The sequence below is a fragment of the Toxotes jaculatrix genome, chromosome 5 (assembly GCF_017976425.1).
Source record: "Toxotes jaculatrix isolate fToxJac2 chromosome 5, fToxJac2.pri, whole genome shotgun sequence".
NCBI lineage: Eukaryota > Metazoa > Chordata > Actinopteri > Toxotidae > Toxotes > Toxotes jaculatrix.
The window spans coordinates 16,401,265-16,418,786 of record NC_054398.1 but is presented as its reverse complement, the minus strand read 5'-3'; the positions used below and the strand labels follow the sequence as shown (position 1 = coordinate 16,418,786).

Genomic DNA, 17,522 nt, shown 5'->3' with positions numbered 1-17,522 from the left:
TTATGAGAAAACACATAACTGTTGGGTTCATGTGGTCTTCATGACCTAAATATTGGGTCACAGGACTGAAAATGTATGTTCTAAATTAAGGTGAAAGAAAAATATCACCTTATTATCAGCTTAGCTGTGATGCCACTGGCAGCTCAAACTTGGTGTCTGAATCTTTCAGCCTTTTTTTTTTTTTTTTTTTTTTTGACGCAGACTGTTTCCTGAAGCACATTTTCTCTAGTGACAGAAAAAAAAAAAACTTCAGCACAGTGCAGCTCATGTCATATCCATTCTCTTCATCTGCCTCATGGTATCTTTATTTAACAGAAGATTGACACTTTTTAACCGCTTTAAAGTCAAGTTACACAAAATGTGTCCAAACATGCCAACTGGAAGGAAAGCTGTGAATCATGCATTCCTTTGTATGGTGTTTTTTTTTATATCTATGAAAATTTTTACATCTTTAAATGATTTATTCAATGAAGTCATCATGCTAAAGATCACATGGAAGAAGGATGCTGCTGTTTGCACGTGTGTATGGGTGGGCAAGATGGGATGAGACGAGAAAGGGATGGGGGGTCGGCAAAGCGACTGAGGTGACTGACTGAAAGACCACTGAAGGAAAGGAAGTGTAAAAATGTGAGAGAGGGCAGTGAGGGGGCAGGAACAGGATTAGTGTACTGTATGTAGAGTGATAGGAGGTCTGTGTGTATGTGAGAGAGAGAGAAAGCGAGAGAGAGAGAGAGTCACGTGTATTCCAGAATAAGCACAGAGCTGCACCGGGGCGATCTCTGGAAACAGCAGCAGCAGTAAGTCAGACCCTCAGTCCCTTAGGTCCCTCATGCTACTTCCACATGTACTTTCTGTAGCAACCACACTTTGACACCTGTCCTCCCCCTCGCCTTATCTAACCTCACCACCCCAGGCTTCTCTCTTGCTCTCCAGCTCTCCCTTGAGAATCACCCACCTCATGCACACAGCTACCACAAATCAGAACCATCTTGTTGCAGTGATTCAGTCTACACTGCTAAACATTTTCCCATGAAGGCAGAGGATTTTGAATGACTTCATCTCTGCATACTTTATCACGTTATTATGCGGAATGGGCTTTACTATAAATGTACTGTCTGTTGTTGACATTTGAAAGCCATTACAATGCACTGCCTCATTTCAGCTCATGCATAAGTGCAGGTCCAGTAGGTGTTGTATGGCTGAGTACAGGGTACAGTCATCACTCTAAGTGCCATCTTGATGTTTCTGTTTCAAAGGAGGAGATGGAGGAGAAGCGAACTACTCTCTGTGGCCCTTGCTGAATCTCAGAACTGCTTCTCAGAAGAAGGTTGGAGAGATGCCAGGTACTTTTTTCACTTTAAAAGGTTGGGATGACATCCAAACAAAAGAGCTGTAGTCCTAATGTGGGCCTCACAATGTTATGCAAGTGTAGTGACTGCAGCAGCAGCATAATAAAAAAAAAAAAAAATACAGAAAGCCCACATTGAAGCTTTTCTGTTGAAGCCTATTGGTGAGGAAAGCAGAAACCTCACACCTGGGGCAGGGCCAAGGACACGTGTTAGCCACAAACAACCCCCGCTATTAAAGATCTGTTCTGGATGGAAATTTCTGAAGTCTGACTCTTTAACTGCACTGTAAAGCAACTCTGAATGGGTGGCTACCGTGCTCCACGTCAGCTCACACAACAAACGTTATTAATAACATTCAACATAACTCTGAACGTTACTGTCTTTGCTGTTTGAAAATTTAAATTTTTATCATGAATGACATGATCAGATGCTACACAAACTTAACATTGTGGAGGCTGAATTGCTGAAACCAAAATGACAATGTACTCGCATAGCTCCACACAATGGGCCGAGTTTGAGACAAATAGTCAATTTTCTGTTTTCCAAATGTCTTGTCCTTGCAGTTCCAAATATCTTGTCCTTGCAGTAATGATTTTTGAATCTTTAAAACAACGTAACGTTTTTTCCTTTTCTCACTTCTTTGGGCTAAAACTGTCTGTAATTTGGTTCCAAGCCAGCACAAGTAATTATTGCATGATTGTGAGGGGTTGGAACTCATTTCTCAAACTCCAGCTTGACCTCGTTCATGAAACAAATCACATGAAGCAATCTGTAAAATAGATGGAACGATAACGAGTTTCTTGATAGGAAACTAACTAAAAATATAATAGGAACAGTGTATTTGGGTGGATGTGTATTTTAGTTAATATTCATCTTTATGAATTGAAAACCTCCTCAAACCTCTGAAAGGACACGTCTGTGATGCGGTGAGAGGAGGTCTGTGATGAAGCATCAGGTCAAAACGAGCTATGAACTAACTATGATCATCAGCTCCTCTCTGAGTGAGGCTGGGCGGTTGCCTACTAAGAAATTATCAGCCCATATCACACCACTTCTAGATAGGATCTCACACTAAAACGCCCACATAATGATCCCATAAAAGTGCTAGCAGAGGGAGCGTGGGTAGTTCTACATTGGACATAGATTTGGCGGCTAGCCTGTTGTCAGCCATCTCATCAGCTCTCCACGGGGAGGCTCAAGTAAAGACTTGGTCAACCTGTCAAGAAGTGTCTGCATCATGTCTACATGTTATGACTACCCCATTATCAACTTATTTCACACCACGTGATAACAATCCACAGACAAATCTATTTAACAATAGCAAAAAAAAGTGTGTGTAGAGCTGTCAGTGCTTGTGTCAAGTTCACTTTTTCAACTCCTGCTTTTTTTTTTTTAATCTCTCATAAATCCCCTTATGTAACCCTAACCTTCACAATAAGATTATATTTTACTGCTGCTACTAACTCAAAATGTTACATCATCTGAAATCAATATCAACACATTTGCTGATGGCAAAGATAAGCTTTAACAACTATGAATCACAGGAGAGTACAATCTATCTTAAAAGGTGTTTTTGAAGTGGAAACCAAATACTGAAAAGCCAGTTTCTGTGAAGTGTGTACTGGCCCGAGTTCCAGCCTAGTGAAGGAATTATTCAATGTGCTGCGAAGGCAATGCTTGTGGTGAGCTCACAGTCCTCTGCATCATGCGTAGCCCTCCTCATCTGTGCGTGGAGAGCGCAGGCTGGAGCACTTACATAACCCAGTTAAAATATACCCCAGTCACATGTAACGTTCAGCCCTGCAGATACAGTAGATATCCCACTGTCGCTTGAGCTGCTCTGGCAGCCGTTCAGACATTAGAGAGAGTATAAACATGCACGCACTCATACACACACACACACACACACACACACACACACACACACACACACACACACACACAAAGCCATAAAAGATGTGACAGTGACTCGCTGCCAGACATTCTCAATTGCCTGCATGTGAACTGAACTGTCTGTGTGGAAAATGGTCAGGGAGCTTTCTCTCTGAGTGAAGTGCATGTGACTGACTAGAGCTGGACCGGGAAGAAGCCACAAAGGGAGAGGGAGGGTACATGACAGTGCGCCGGAAGTCCAACCCTTTAAAGTCACAAAAAAAAAAAATGCGCCCAGTATCACTTCTCCTCTGACTACATAACCTCCAACATCAACTCTAAATGCTATTGGCTGAGTCTTGCCACACACAACTGGCAGTTTCTCCCGCCCCCCCCCCCACACTGCTGCAGAATGCCCACACTACGTGCAGTCACATTTCTGCTGTGTGGGTGGGGTTAACTCGGCGGAACTAACATTTACCGTAACAGGATGGCATATCTGGAGGAGTGAGCTACAATAGTGAGAAGTGGAAGGTGCATTTTCTAACCAAGAGTTACAGGGTCCACACTCAGTGAAGCTTTAATTCCAGAAACACACCTGTTTAGATTGTAAGATCCAGTCCATGGTGATTTCAGGTTTTCTGTTATTGTAATGTAGAACATCTGTGGAGATCATTATGAAACAAGATCATCTGGAGTGTTTTCTGTCCTGAAAACTTTCAGTATGCAATCCAAGCTCCAAAGTCCTGTTTCCACTAGATTGATGAATGCAATGAGGTTTTAATCCTTTGCAGAAGCCGACATGCTCAGTGTACTTCAAAAGACAAGAGGTGACTTGAATCAGCTGGTCCAAAACCTTGCAAACTTTACAGGAAAGGTTATGTAATCTTATTACGAAGCTATGAATTGCTGCAAGGGCCGAATATTCTGCACCAACTGTGTCCAGCCAGTGCATGTGTCTTTAAGGTCTGATCCACACTGTCATGGCTCACATGTTTGTGTTTACGTTTGTGTTCCCTGCAGTGGCTTCGGTTGCTGTTAACACAGTTATGAACATTCCAGTCGGTCTTCTCCTCCCTCCGAGCTCAAACCAAAACCCGTGCCTGGGTAACACTCCAGCTATTAGTGGTGAACAGTCATAATGTGAACAATGCTGTGGAAAGCCTGCTGATTGGTGTCCCAATTTAGAGACACACTGTACACTGGGTACAGCCTGCACACACACATTCACACACGCACACAGACACACACGTCACTATAGGTCCAGATTTGGGAAGAGGACAGCACATGGCCCAAAGCCAGGGTACACCAAGCTGAGTCATATGCACATCTCATGCACAGCAGGGGACAGCTGCTAGTAAGACTAGACACACACAAACATGTTCCCCTGCCAACAGCACCCAAACACTCTCACACTTACACCCGTATCTACTTGCAGCATACTTTCAGGTAAGGACACGTTGTCTCACTATACAGCACACATGTAAAACAAGGGTCAACTCAGGCTATCAGCAAACGCTCCACACTCCACTGGATGTTTTCAATGGCTAGCTATTGCATCAGACACGTCACCCTGTCTGAAAATGAGAAACACACTTTTGCAATGTCTTGTACAATAAATTGTACTCACATGCATGAAAACCCCCAGAAGGCCACGGGGCTCCTTGACTTTCTCAGTCCATAGGGTGAGGTGTGGCACTGATGTGCACCCACGCACACGTGCTGCACTTTCTGCAAGGGCGGGTTAGGACAGCTGTTTAGTGTATGCCCTGTAATAAAGTGGGTGTGAATCTCTGATTTGCCTTTTATTTTTTATGAATGAGAGCGGGAGACATCCAGTCTCTGTGGGATACAGAATCAGCCAGCCTCTTTGACAAATTGAAAATCACAGTGCCAGTTTGTGCTGTGTGACTCATCTTGGATCCTGACAGGAGAATGCACAGATAAAAGAGTTTTTATTTTTTTTGTGAGGAGATTGCAAATTGCTGCTGTTGTTCTTTATGCGGATGACAAATTGCAGCGCAACTGAATGGAGCCGGATTATTGTTAATAGCCTACATAAACGTTCCTGGAGATCACACAGATGATTTACTGAAAGGTTCAGAACAAGCTGAGGTTCACTCTGAAAAACACTTTCAAAGAAAAACATTTAAGTAGCTGTGAAAAGCAGTTACTTATACAAATACAGACACAGTTTTCTCCTCAGTTTGATACTGTGTCTGTACAGTTTAAAGTGCTGCATGCATGTGCCTGAAATATCTCTTTGATCCCCCCCCAAAAAATGTAGATGTCTGTTTCCTGTGCTTTGAAGTGGATGTGATGTACTCCACAGTGACATGGAAGCCTTGAAGACAAAAAAGGGAAATGAGAGTTTGCTGGGAAGCTGTAGGAAGCTCTTGGTCGTCACAAAGTCTGGGGTCACCGGAGGATCTGTGCCTGGGGGAGCGGAACGACAGGAGATAGTTTATTGGATGTTTAAAAGATTGGAGTGGCTCACAGGACAATTAAAATTCAACATTAGCGGCCCACTGTGCCAGCAGGCGTGTCACCTCCACTGATTTTATGGGTGCTTTGGTATCTCTGGTGTACGTTCTTCACAGCGGGATGTGATTAAAGCACAGCAGCAAAATGCAAACCCACCGTTAGGACACTGGGCTGCTGGTGCCCGTGCCCTGCCTGCTCTTCACTTTGACAGCTGCACATAAAACAAAAGTAGCCACATACACTCCTCTATGATCACTTGACCACAAAACGTTCTTAGAATCTAATTGCCATGGCACAAGCTCATTATAGAAAGCACAGAAGACTCTCCAAGAAGTCCTTCTACATTTTATGTCAGACAGATTTGCACCCAGTTGTTAAAACAGTCTGGGCAGAGTCTTCGGGTCTGTAAACAACTCACACACACTTTTCACATGTGACCTGTTCACTCTGCAGTTAGAAGGGAAAGAAAAATGTGCTGTTTCAAATTTTGTTTGTCCTCTTTGTCAGTCGAGGGAGTTGAGGAGAGGAGGCTGGTTATGCCTTTTGAGTGGGTGTCTCCGGAGCGCACGTGATCTCGTTTGCTGCGAGAAGGTTCGTGACTCACTGGCTCCAGGCTCAGGATCCTCGTCTGGCTCTGACAGAGTGCTCCTAATCCCACCCTCTCAGGCAGTCATACAGAGGTCCTGTGAGTCATGCCTTTACCGTCACTGTGTCCAAAAAAAAAAAAAAAAAAAAATACAGCTTGAACACACTCTGCATGCCAATTGCATTCCCAATTACAGGCGTGGCTTGTAAAAGGATTTACTTGTTAGGTTTTAAAGGCTAGAGCTGAAGATGAGCAACATGATGCAATTATTAATTAATTTGATTAGAATTCATCTTAATTTACCACTTAATCACTCACAATTCAGAGACCTCTCGTGACTCACATACATTAGAAAATTGTTCATTTCTGTGGTACGTTTACTCAAGTGCTGTATCCAAGTACAATTTTGAGGTACTTGTACTACCTGACTTATTTTATTTCTACTTTGTGCTTCTTCATACTTCAACTCCTGTTGAGGGAAATATTTGTGATATTTTTAGTTTACTGGCCTGCATTTGTACATATACTACAAATGCACATGCAAAAATATGTTCAGTTTACAAATTAGGATACATTTATGTGGATAAAATAACCAAAAATTTGTAAAGCAGATAACTTTAGCTCCATCTTGGCCAACTGTAGCATTGCATAACAATAATGATACAGTAATTTAATAACACTGACAGGGGCCAATCTGGATAATACATACTTTTACTTTTAGTACTTTAAGTACATTTTGTTGTTGGTCTCTTTATAGTGTCTTATTGTTATTTGTACTTAAGAAAATAATCTGAATACTTATTCCACCATTGGTTAAAAAAAAAAAAAAAAAGTATCATAAACTTGGGGAAATTACTGTCTAAAGCAGATGCCCAGGCGATCTTTGTTTAAATATAGTCTGCTCAAGTGTCCTTGAGCAAACTCTTGCGTGAACTATCGCAGTTGTTCCTGAAATTGCTGACTGTGCCTTTACCAGGCAGCTCAGCTTACTGACATGCCACAAGTCAGGCATCATCATCCAGATGATATAATGAGGAAGAATGCCTGCAGAATGACCAAAACTAGCCCTGGATTGACTTTTCGCCCAGCTGCTGAAATGAAACCGATCCGCGTGTCCACGTGTTTGTGTCATTTCCATGTCATTTGCATATGTAAACCGGCCTCGCCTATCGCTCCGCAGCTGCACTGAGAGAAGAAGCCGATTTGTCAGTCGGGGTCGTTTGAGGAGCAAATGGGAGAGCCGGACCCCTGTAATCCCGCCCTCCCAGACACGTTGCCTTGGGAGAAGCAACACGGGCCGATCAGTGGCTGTACTGCCTCCTCACTCACACGCCGCACGTCCAGCACATCAGCTGCTTTCTGCCGCGACAGTCCTGCTGGATTTACCGCTGAACAAAGGAAGTGTCCGACCAGCCGCTCCAGCCTGGGAAGGTAGGCACGTTCTCTGATGCGGATCTCACCTTAATCATCAGACCAAAGCCGATAAACATCACCGATTATGTGTATGTGAATGTAGGTGTGTATGTGTATGTGTGTGTGGAGGTGAAATACGGAGAGGATTTTCTTTCTTTAAAAACATCATCCACAGGAATTTGACACAGTCACGATGATCGGAAATCGGCGGTTATTTATGTTGAAGGATGAATGATAGGACATTATTTTGTAGGCCATGACTATGGTGATTACATCTGTCCGCGTTTCTACTTTTATATAATCTGAACAGTGCATGGTGCCAAATTTACTATGACTGATGAGGAAGTCTATTGTGTCTGTTACCCAACTGATTTGAAACCTGCGTTTAGGCGGATAGATCCCGATGATAGGACTTTTTTCATTTGTTTCTCCAAGGACAGATAAAGAACCTTTGGATGAGGGAATTTCCCCCAATATTATTCATATTTATCTTTTTTTTTTTTTTTTTTTTTTTTTTTTTTAAGTAGAGTGTTTATGTGTTAAGTGGTGGACATCTCTATTCAGGTGCCCAACCTATACAGGTAGATGGAGACACGGGGATTATAAAGGCTAACTGCCTTTATGATCATCAAAGAAATGTTGATGATCATAAGAATGATAATCGAAGAAATGTGTGTCATATAAAAGCATATGTATGAATTTGAATTTCTATCAGTAATACTGAAAGACTGTAGGCCTATGTGTTGTATTCAAAGGTCCAGGACAAATGAATAATTGGACGAGCGTTGTATGATTTATATGTTGTTTTATTAGAGAATCAAGTCAGTGGTGAAACAAGTCGTGGCACTTTATGCCATATCCTTTCAGATGTATTGTATATATGTGATGTAATTTTAATTGGAAAGAGAGAGGACAAGTGGTTGCTTTTCCCCTGATATTGCATTGATATGTCGCCTTATAGAGAAACACAAATGCATGAGAAGATCATCTTATTATGGGATATTATAGGATTTTATAAGATATATTTAGTAGAATAGGATATTCCACAAAAGTTTGATAACCAGTACGTTGTTCAGACTAGGAATAAGATAAAAGATTCTTTCTGACTTATCTGAGTGTGTGTTAGTATGCTTGTGTGGTGTTAGTATATTTTTTTTAATGATCATTAATGGCTGGATATCAAAACACTAGAAAGTACATTTCAGTTTCTTGAAATCCTTGCATCTGAATATCTTATATCTTGATACCGTATAATTCTAAGCTCAGTATATTCCAATCTACACTGGGCATTTTATCACAGCTGTTCCCTCGGGCCACTGCATAATCCTCCTCTTTGCACTTTGTTCTGTTTTCACTAAAGCTGGTCAGTGTGGTCACTGTTACCCAGGAGCCGTATTATAACCAGCAATCGGACACACTAAATATTTATTTTATTTTTGTCTTCTGTGTTTTTGTTTGTGTTATACTTGAGCATGTAAAATCAGTAAATCTCTGCTCCACCCTCCTCTGTAACAATAAGATCAGAAGGTGGTCGTCTTGAGACAAAGAACTAGGGAGCAATTAACTCTCCTACCCTCAAATTTCACAGGAAACAAGAGACATGCCAGGCGTTAAGCATTCAAACACCAAAAATAATCTCTGTGCTGAAAATGCTGTTCTCACTTCCTTTAGCTACTAATCACTGAGGAAACATGTCGGAGCGATGTAAAGATCCCCACAAGAAATTAAGCGTCCGTGAAAAGCATTTGGTCGGGGGAGTTTTTATTCATGAGGCAGTTTTCATGTTGCGAACAGACAGTGCCAGTCTCTCATTTTGTAAAATCCTTTTCTTTTTCCTCCCCTCTCACAAGTGTCACTTGTGTTGAAGGGAGGTCTTCAGTCTGAGGCGCTGGTCGTCATGGTGGCTGCCCCTTCTGAATAAACAACCTAACAGTGTTTATGAATGAGTGTGGTGGTGGCAGCTGGTGGCTGATAGATTCAATGTAGAAATTTGTTCTTGTGTGACGTCACGATGTGGAGATTTACAATGATAATAAAAGATTTGAATCCGTGTGTATCTGAGGGCTGCACGGGGGGTTTTTGTGGACACTGGCATGCGTGGTGTTTGCTTTTGATGGCGGCTAGTTCGTGTTTACTACCTCAGGTGTTTCATCTGCAAAACAAACAGGTCATTGTGGTCTCAACAACTTTGCTCTCACTGCCACCATCTGCTCAGATCTCTCTGCTGTGTCTCAGCCTGTATTAATGTCTGCTTGGTCGGAGGTGCATTGGTTTTGGAGGGTTTATTTTTATCCAGACTTTTCTTTTTGCTCAAGGACATTTCAGTATCAAGTAAATTTTATTTTGGCTTCTGCTGCATATATTGAAGCTGGTGTAAAGCTCGAATCTGTTGCTTTTAGCTACAGTTTCTCATCCTGATCGCTGCGCTGCTTTTTCTGTCTGTGTTGCATTACAGTAACAATGACTTTCTCTCTGTCAGGACAGTGATGGTCAGTGCTAGTTAGAGCCTGCAGCCGAGGATGTCTGCTACAGATTCGGACAACTCCATTGACTGGCTGGCTAGTGACAATGAGGACAATGAGAGCGAACGGGAGTCCGACTGTACCAGAAAGCACAGCCAGACAGAGGCTCCTCCATCCCCCAGCGCCCAGTCGCACCTGGGCCCATCTGACGGCAGCTGCCGCCGAAGCAGCGAGGTGAAGGAGGGCGACAGTAACTGGAGCGAGGTCAGGGAGGCCTCCAGCCGGGGATCTCCCCCCGGCTGCACAGAGACATATGAGAGCGCCATTGGACTGTGTAAAACACAACAAGGAGAAAAACCAAATGGCAAAAACACTCAACAAGCACTGAAGAGACCTCACAGCTCCACAGAGGAGGAGTGCAAGGAACGGCAGCTCATTTCCAACATGTCAGAGAAAGACAGAATTTTCAGCAGTAAGGTGAGCGCCTCTGTGACTCATGTCTGTTTCCCACAGGAGGTGGTCAACAGTCAGCAAAACTAGAGCGTGCCCTGTCACCTAGATTGACTCCCCTGCTGGTTTTACAGAGTGCCTCATCCATGACATTTCCAGTAAAAATTACCCTACCTTATAAATCTGTGAGCAGAATTAGTAATGCTTTACTGAAGAACTAGATTTGTTCCATCACAAGTCAATAAATAGAATAAAAGGGGAAGTTTAGTTTATTTTTTTTTATCATATTGAGCAACGTTTTATGATATATCAGCTTGTTATATGGTTTTTGAACACATTTTGACAGAGATATCACCTACAAATATATCTGTTGTTGTTTTCAGTGCATGGAGCTACAATGCTACATTCATCCACTGTCATTAATCTTGAATGGCCTTCGTTCAGGAAGATACAGAGAACGTAAGTCAGTCATTTCATATCTTTTTCTGTTTTTCTCTTTAGAAAAATCTTTTTAACACAACCATCCTTTACATGTTCCTGTCTGTCTGTCTGTCTCTCATAGCTCCTGTCTTTCCTGTATCTCAGAAAAAAAACAATAGACTGAATAGACAGCGTGTCGCTCTTTATGGACTATGTGTCCCCGAGATTTGAGAATGAGATGTCTGAAACATGTATTGTTGTAGAACTATCAAGTAACCACAAGTATTTCCTGTGTGTGTGTGTCCATATTTTATAATAGAGCTCTTTGGGTGAAGGTTCAGTTAGCAACTAGACTGTTTGGTTTTTACGTTTCAGACTTCCTTGTAAATTAGCTGCTTGGCAGAGGGGAGTGAGAACATACTGTGCCACAGTCTCCACTAAAGCAGCTGCTGTTTGTGAGTCGGCACATAGGTATTATGCAGGTCTCTGGAAGATAGCGCCATGTTCAGACAGGCTCTGGAACTGCTTTGTTTGGGATCTTTGTCAAACCAAAACCTTGTGTGACCCAACACTTCCTGGCCACAGAGGCAGGGAGTCTGTTCCCTTACACACATTTCACACAACCCATCTGCTCCACAGACTCAGCCCTGCTGTCAGCACAGTTCATGCGGCTCATGGTACAACTTTCTTCTTTTCCAGGACTCAGCAGTTTCCAGGAGAGTGTGGCAATGGACAGGATTCAGAGGATCATGGGTGTCCTGCAGAACCCCTGCATGGGGTAAGTGTCCTGAGCTTGACCCACATACTGTTCTATAGGCAACAATGAGCCCTGTATATCTCCTGTATGTGTATATTTGCGTAGCTACAGTTTGAGACATGTGCTGTACCCAGCCTGTGTTATTTGCAAATATTTTATTTTTACTGAAACACAGAGCCTTTGGGTTTTTTTTTTCAGAGCTCCTTCCAATCAGATCAGAATCACAGCCTCATTCACATACTACATTCAACCCCTGTAGTGCATACAATTACAACTGCTAGAAATGGTGTTCGCCTTCTGTGGGTCAAAGTGGTCTCCAACATGTCCGTGACACATGGTTCACAGCAGGTTGCCCTGCGAGGAGCTGCTACCCCCACACATTCAGGATAAATTTACTGAAGAGATGGCTGGGTCTCACTATAGCTGGGCATCTTGTTAAAAATGTATCAGGCTCCACTGTGGGAGCAGCACACTTGTGTCTGCTTGATTAGCTCTCCACTGGCCAGACGGTATAATGGACTATGATATCACCCCTTTGAAAAAGAAAGTGTTAGTCCCTGAAACATGATCACTTTTAAATGTTTTGGTATTATACATTAGTTTTACATGATAATGTAAAATTTATGAAAAATTACTTGTAAGATAATAAAACTAACGTCAAGTGCAATTTACTTGACATTGCACGATAGAAAACTCTTCACAAAAGCAAAAAACTGCTAATACAAATTTTGCGAGTATTTGATTCCAATTTTCAGCTAATAATTCTGTTCTTTATTGATTAATCTCAATGAAGTACCCATCACATTTTTTCAGAGCCCAATGTGACATCCAACCAACAGTCAAAAACCTAATGGGATTTCATTTACTATGATTTTAGGGCTAAAATGGACAACAAAATTTTTTTTTAGAACAGTATTATATTATTATCATGTCAACACTATCATGTACCACTTAGTCCTGTATTCAACTACATGGGTAGTAAATTGTGTCCTGCTGGGCAGATAGTCACTGTGAGCTTCTGCATTAAGATACACCGATATACGATAAAGTGCTGCAGAGTGTGGCACAAACTAATTGGAGCCCTCACCCACCAGCTGCTGCCTTCGTATGGGAGACAAAGAGTGGGTGTGGCAGTCTCCCTGCAGACCGTCGGGGCAGAGGCTGGAAGGTGGACTACACCCCTCCCTCCCTCTCTCCGTTGCTCCCTGTGCCTGCTCTGTGTTGCCAGCTGGCAGCCCCTGCAGCAACACAATGGCAGATAGGATCAAAGTGACTTTTTTAGCAGTCACTGTTGCGGATAATCTTTCACATGAATTTAACATGCTCTGAATGGAGTATAGCAGGAAGGTCCTGATCACATGACACGGGCTAATCCCTACCCACCATCTGGTTTTGACGGGTGGGAGTTAATGGGACGTTGCTCTGTGCCTACCTCCAATGAGAACTGCGTCACCACGACTAGTTTGTTTTCACAATGACGCTGTTGGAGACCGTTGTGGCTTTGGTGTTTATATTTAGAGGCGAGCAGAACCATTATATATGAGGCCACGTGTGAGCTCAAAACATGTGAGATATGTACTTAAGACAATTTCCCCCTCCACACATGGAGTGCAGCCTTTGTTGAGTGAGCGTACGTGTTCATGCGCTGTTCAAGATTGCATATTTCCTGTGTGATCTTGATGGAGAGATAACATTTCAGAGAAGAGGTTGGCAAGATTTTTGGCAGATTACTCAGATTTATGTATGATTGCATGAGTAAATATTCATTTTTTTCTCCATTTCTTTCTCTCTGCTTTTCTCCTTCCTTCCTTTATTCCAGGGAAAAATATATTAATATCATTCTTAAAATGGAGGAAATGCTGAAGAGCTGGTTCCCTAATGTAAAACTCCAAGACCAACTTGCTGTCACACAGACAGAGGAAGCTGTTCCTACCAAGAAACCGAAGGTAAAGTTGTAAAAAAGCAGAACTGTTGTGTAAGAGCGCTTCGGTTAGACAAGGCTTGCCTGAAAGAGCATATGGTGACGATGCACTGAAGGAGGGACTAAAATATCTATTATTATTTAATCACAGGTCTGGGACAGGGAAGGGTGGATTAAAAGCTATTTTTACTGAGGTATTACTGCAGTCTCAGGTTCGCTAAGAACAATGACAGAGGAGAAAAGGTAATTTTGGAGGAGTGTCCCTAAGGGGATAAGAAAGGTCAGAACACTCTGGAACATTCCTCTGTATTTGATTGGTGAGGATTTATTTCTGTGGCTAATCCTGACACACCCTCCAATAAACAGGTACCATTTTAGTTTCAGTCACCACAAAGAAGCTATTTAGTAAATGGCCATACTGTAAAAGCAACACATTAACTTTAAATCTGCTATCATCATTGGCTGAAATTGTTCATGATCATGTGAAAAGGGTCGCTTATAGTGACAAATACACAGAGAACTATCATCCAGTTGTGCAGTTCTTGACTCTGCAGAGCATTTTAGCTTCATTTTGCTCATTGTTTCAGTGTTAAGACCCACAACTTTACAATTTCAGTTCTGTCTCATTGCTCTCATAGGCGCTGTTTTCAGCCGCAACAGGCAGCTTTTTGCAGCAATAACGCTCGGTGTGCTTCCTGTCCAGCACCAAACCCCAGACAAAGTTAGTGACTAGCTAGTGAACATAGTGGAACATTTAGCCACTAAAGAGCCACAGAGATTTCTCAGGTGATAGTAAAGACCATAAAACTAGCTAGAAGAGTAAATGTTAGACTTAACATTTTACAGGTGGCTAGCAACAAAGCTCCAGATCAATGCTAAAGTGACTCTGTATTTGCTGGATAACGAATTAGCCATTTTGAAGGATGATGAAATGTCCATGTTATATTTACACCTCGTTACACTGCCCCCAAGTAGACACAAAAATCAATTATTGTAAAGATTTAAAGATTTTTGTATGTGATGATAATGGATTTCATCGTATTCTGAGTACTGGTTGGCACAGCTTTCCTGGATCAGAAGCGACCACTGTTTCAAATTGTAGTGGCTTTTTAAAAAATATTTTAGGGTGCCTTTTTAATACATGACAGGGACATCATATGAAAACTATCTTTCACTGCTAACTCTGACCAGTGAACAGTTCTCTTGTGGATCAGTGGGCCTTGATCCTGACATATAAACTGCTGAATGAATGAAACTAAACCACATTTCCTTCTTTCCCAACAGCTATCTCCAGTGACCACCACTGCAGCTGTGAGCCCCGTCACCTTGAGTGAACCTACCGTCGGTGCCAAAGCCCTGAGAGTCACCGACCTCACTCCTGCTGGAGCCTACTCCGCCAATAACCTGAAGTGGCTCCACACATCACCCATCTGCTCCCCCACAGCAGAGCAGGCCCAGGCTGGCCCCAGGCACCTGCTGTCCCCCAGAGACAGAGACCTAACCCAGGATAACGCTGTGTCCTCCAGCACAGACACCCTCACTAAGACAGACTTGGTGCCCAGAGGCCTTCCGCCAGGCAAAATCAACGCGCCCTGTCTAGAGAGGCTCCTTAAGTCGACAGAAAGCATCATCACCCGCAAGGACACGCGGGGTTTGATGGACAGTAGCTGGTCGTAGTCCACATAGAAGGCTGGGTGTCCAGCTGTAAGCATCGATCAGCCCAGCCTCGCCTTGTCCACCTTGCCGGGAGCCAGTCAGCTTGCTTAGCCCATTCCAGCCTTCAGGGGAGACGGGATCCTTCAAAAGGGACGTCACAGATTCCTCTTAAATGTGGAAGGAGTGTTGACGAACATGTTGTACTCTCTGTATGGGAATGTGCCCTCTCTGACATGACAAGTGTCTGCTTTAGTTCCCTTTTGTTGACTTATCTTTGTTTTTTGTTTGCACTCTTGAATAGCGTGTGTGAGAGTGGGAAGGCTAGATTTCACATGCCGAGATCACCAAAGCTAGTGATTTCACAAGTGAATTGTTCCCACTGGCTTGTAGATGCAATAATACAGTTTGGGTATCTGTGAAACCGCCATTATGCCTGAAAGGGAAAGAACTGCAGGAGTAGTTAGTGCTGGAAGGGAGTATATCAGATATCCAAACACGTCAGTGGTCTACATATTGTTGTGCTGAAAATGTGGGTGAAACGTGATGTTATTTTCTCCCCCCACCCCTCTCCCCAATGACTCCAGTTTATTGATGTGACTGTTACTCATTTGTATACTTTATGAATAAGTCTTTTGGTACAACTGTTCTACCTCAGTGGGCACCACGTCACGGTTATTGAGTGGGAATGTGAACGCTGCGCTCAAAGTCTGGACACCTCACCAGATCTGCAGTGAGCCAAACGGCCTCTGACAGCGAGGTCTGCAGTACGAGTCGTCCTGCTTGTACAAACAGAGGATGCTCTCTCCATGGGGATTCTCTTGTGGCCTGACTGGTGCCATTGTAAAGAATGTCAACTGCAGATTTCTTTTTTTGAGTCTCCCAGTAGAAGGCAAACAGTGCCTGTAATGTCAAGCTGTGCCTGTAAGCTGGTTTAATAAAAAGAGAGAACCGTTCAGAATACCTGCTCCTCTGTGGGATGTACAAATCAGGAATTCTCACTCTCCTGCCATTTTCCTGTATTGAGTAAATTATTCTGATCTTGCCAACTACTTTCTGTGGTGGAGTAGAACAGTTCTTTTTTTATTTTGCCACAGAACTGGACAGTGTGTTAGACCAGCAGAGAGGGACAAGGTATTTCTCTGTGTAAATCTTACAGAAAGGTTGTCGATTTACCCTGAAAAGTGGCCTTTATAGTGTGAAATTTTATACTTTCAAAATAAATGTGGTTATATTTGTTTGATGCGAAATGCCTACAGATTATTTTTGTTGTGATTTGTCTTGATGCAGACTGGAAGAGGTTACCCTAAATGTAGAGAATCTGCAGTTGCTCAGGGGTTGATTGTCTCAGGTGTTTTTTTTTTTGCTTTTAAGTTTCCCCCAAAAGCATCTTTAGTGTTTCCAACGTTTTCCACATTAAATTTTCCACAATTAAGTATCTCTTTGTTCAACTCAGCACTTTCACCTTTATGTTGTGTGAAATATTCAGTACCACTTTGCAGTAACATAAAAAGGCATATTTTAAAGGGTAAGACGGGGGTAAAGACCAAGCATGTCAGCAAAAAGAATCTGTGAAATAGCCCATTGTAAGTCTCAACCAAGCTCTAAAGCTGGTGAATTAAGCATCAAAGAGCCCCAAAGAAAGGGTGCTATCTGATTTATATCCCAGTTAGACCAATTATAGGGTGAGTCGACTGGGAAAACTCAAAGGGAGCTTACTTCCTGAAGGAATAATAAGATTTATTGTTTGCAAAGAGGATGTAAGGATGCAGGATGTAATTTTCAGTACAGTTCTGCTGCAAGTAAAATTTACGCTTTTACCAAAGTGCAGAGAAATATGCCGCGCCAGTATCACTTCACATTTCTCAGAAAGTGTTGCAGCTGTGGGGACATGAGGTTTTCTTTTTTCCATACGTGCAAAGATCTACTTTCACATACTTGTAGACAAACCAGCAGAGTTACAGCTGTGTGACCAGCCTGTACAGCACACACTATGACAACCAATGGAATGATAATAATAGAGCTAATGATGGATATATGAGCATCATTTTCAGTAAAAAAAAAACAAAAACAAAAAAACATACTATATACATAAAACTACATACTATACTATTTACTATATTCTGCTGTACTATAAACTTGGCTACTAAAAAAA

At 42.4% G+C, this 17,522-nt stretch overlaps 1 protein-coding gene across 2 annotated transcripts; it reads left to right on the top strand.

Moving 5' to 3' along the window:
• Positions 1-7,565: 7,565 nt before the first annotated feature.
• Positions 7,566-16,610, top strand: LOC121181811 (circadian-associated transcriptional repressor). 2 transcript variants are annotated; one of them, XM_041037961.1, is made up of 6 exons: positions 7,566-7,722; positions 10,184-10,643; positions 11,000-11,075; positions 11,736-11,814; positions 13,613-13,739; positions 14,999-16,610. In XM_041037961.1, the coding sequence occupies exons 2-6, from the start codon at positions 10,224-10,226 to the stop codon at positions 15,389-15,391; spliced, it is 1,095 nt and encodes a 364-aa protein (XP_040893895.1). In that variant the 5' UTR covers positions 7,566-7,722; positions 10,184-10,223; the 3' UTR covers positions 15,392-16,610. The 2 variants fall into 2 exon arrangements, with proteins under 2 accessions (XP_040893895.1, XP_040893896.1); XM_041037962.1 differs by having other exon boundaries at positions 7,583-7,722; positions 10,189-10,643.
• Positions 16,611-17,522: the final 912 nt, after the last annotated feature.

Excerpts from the sequence above, each read along its gene's own strand:
- LOC121181811 (XM_041037961.1), top strand. The coding sequence starts at position 10,224 with ATGTCTGCTACAGATTCGGACAACTCCATTGACTGGCTGGCTAGTGAC. Across the intron at positions 10,644-10,999 it reads ACAGAATTTTCAGCAGTAAG|TGCATGGAGCTACAATGCTA; the intron begins GTGAGCGCCTCT and ends TGTTGTTTTCAG. Across the intron at positions 13,740-14,998 it reads TTCCTACCAAGAAACCGAAG|CTATCTCCAGTGACCACCAC; the intron begins GTAAAGTTGTAA and ends CTTTCCCAACAG.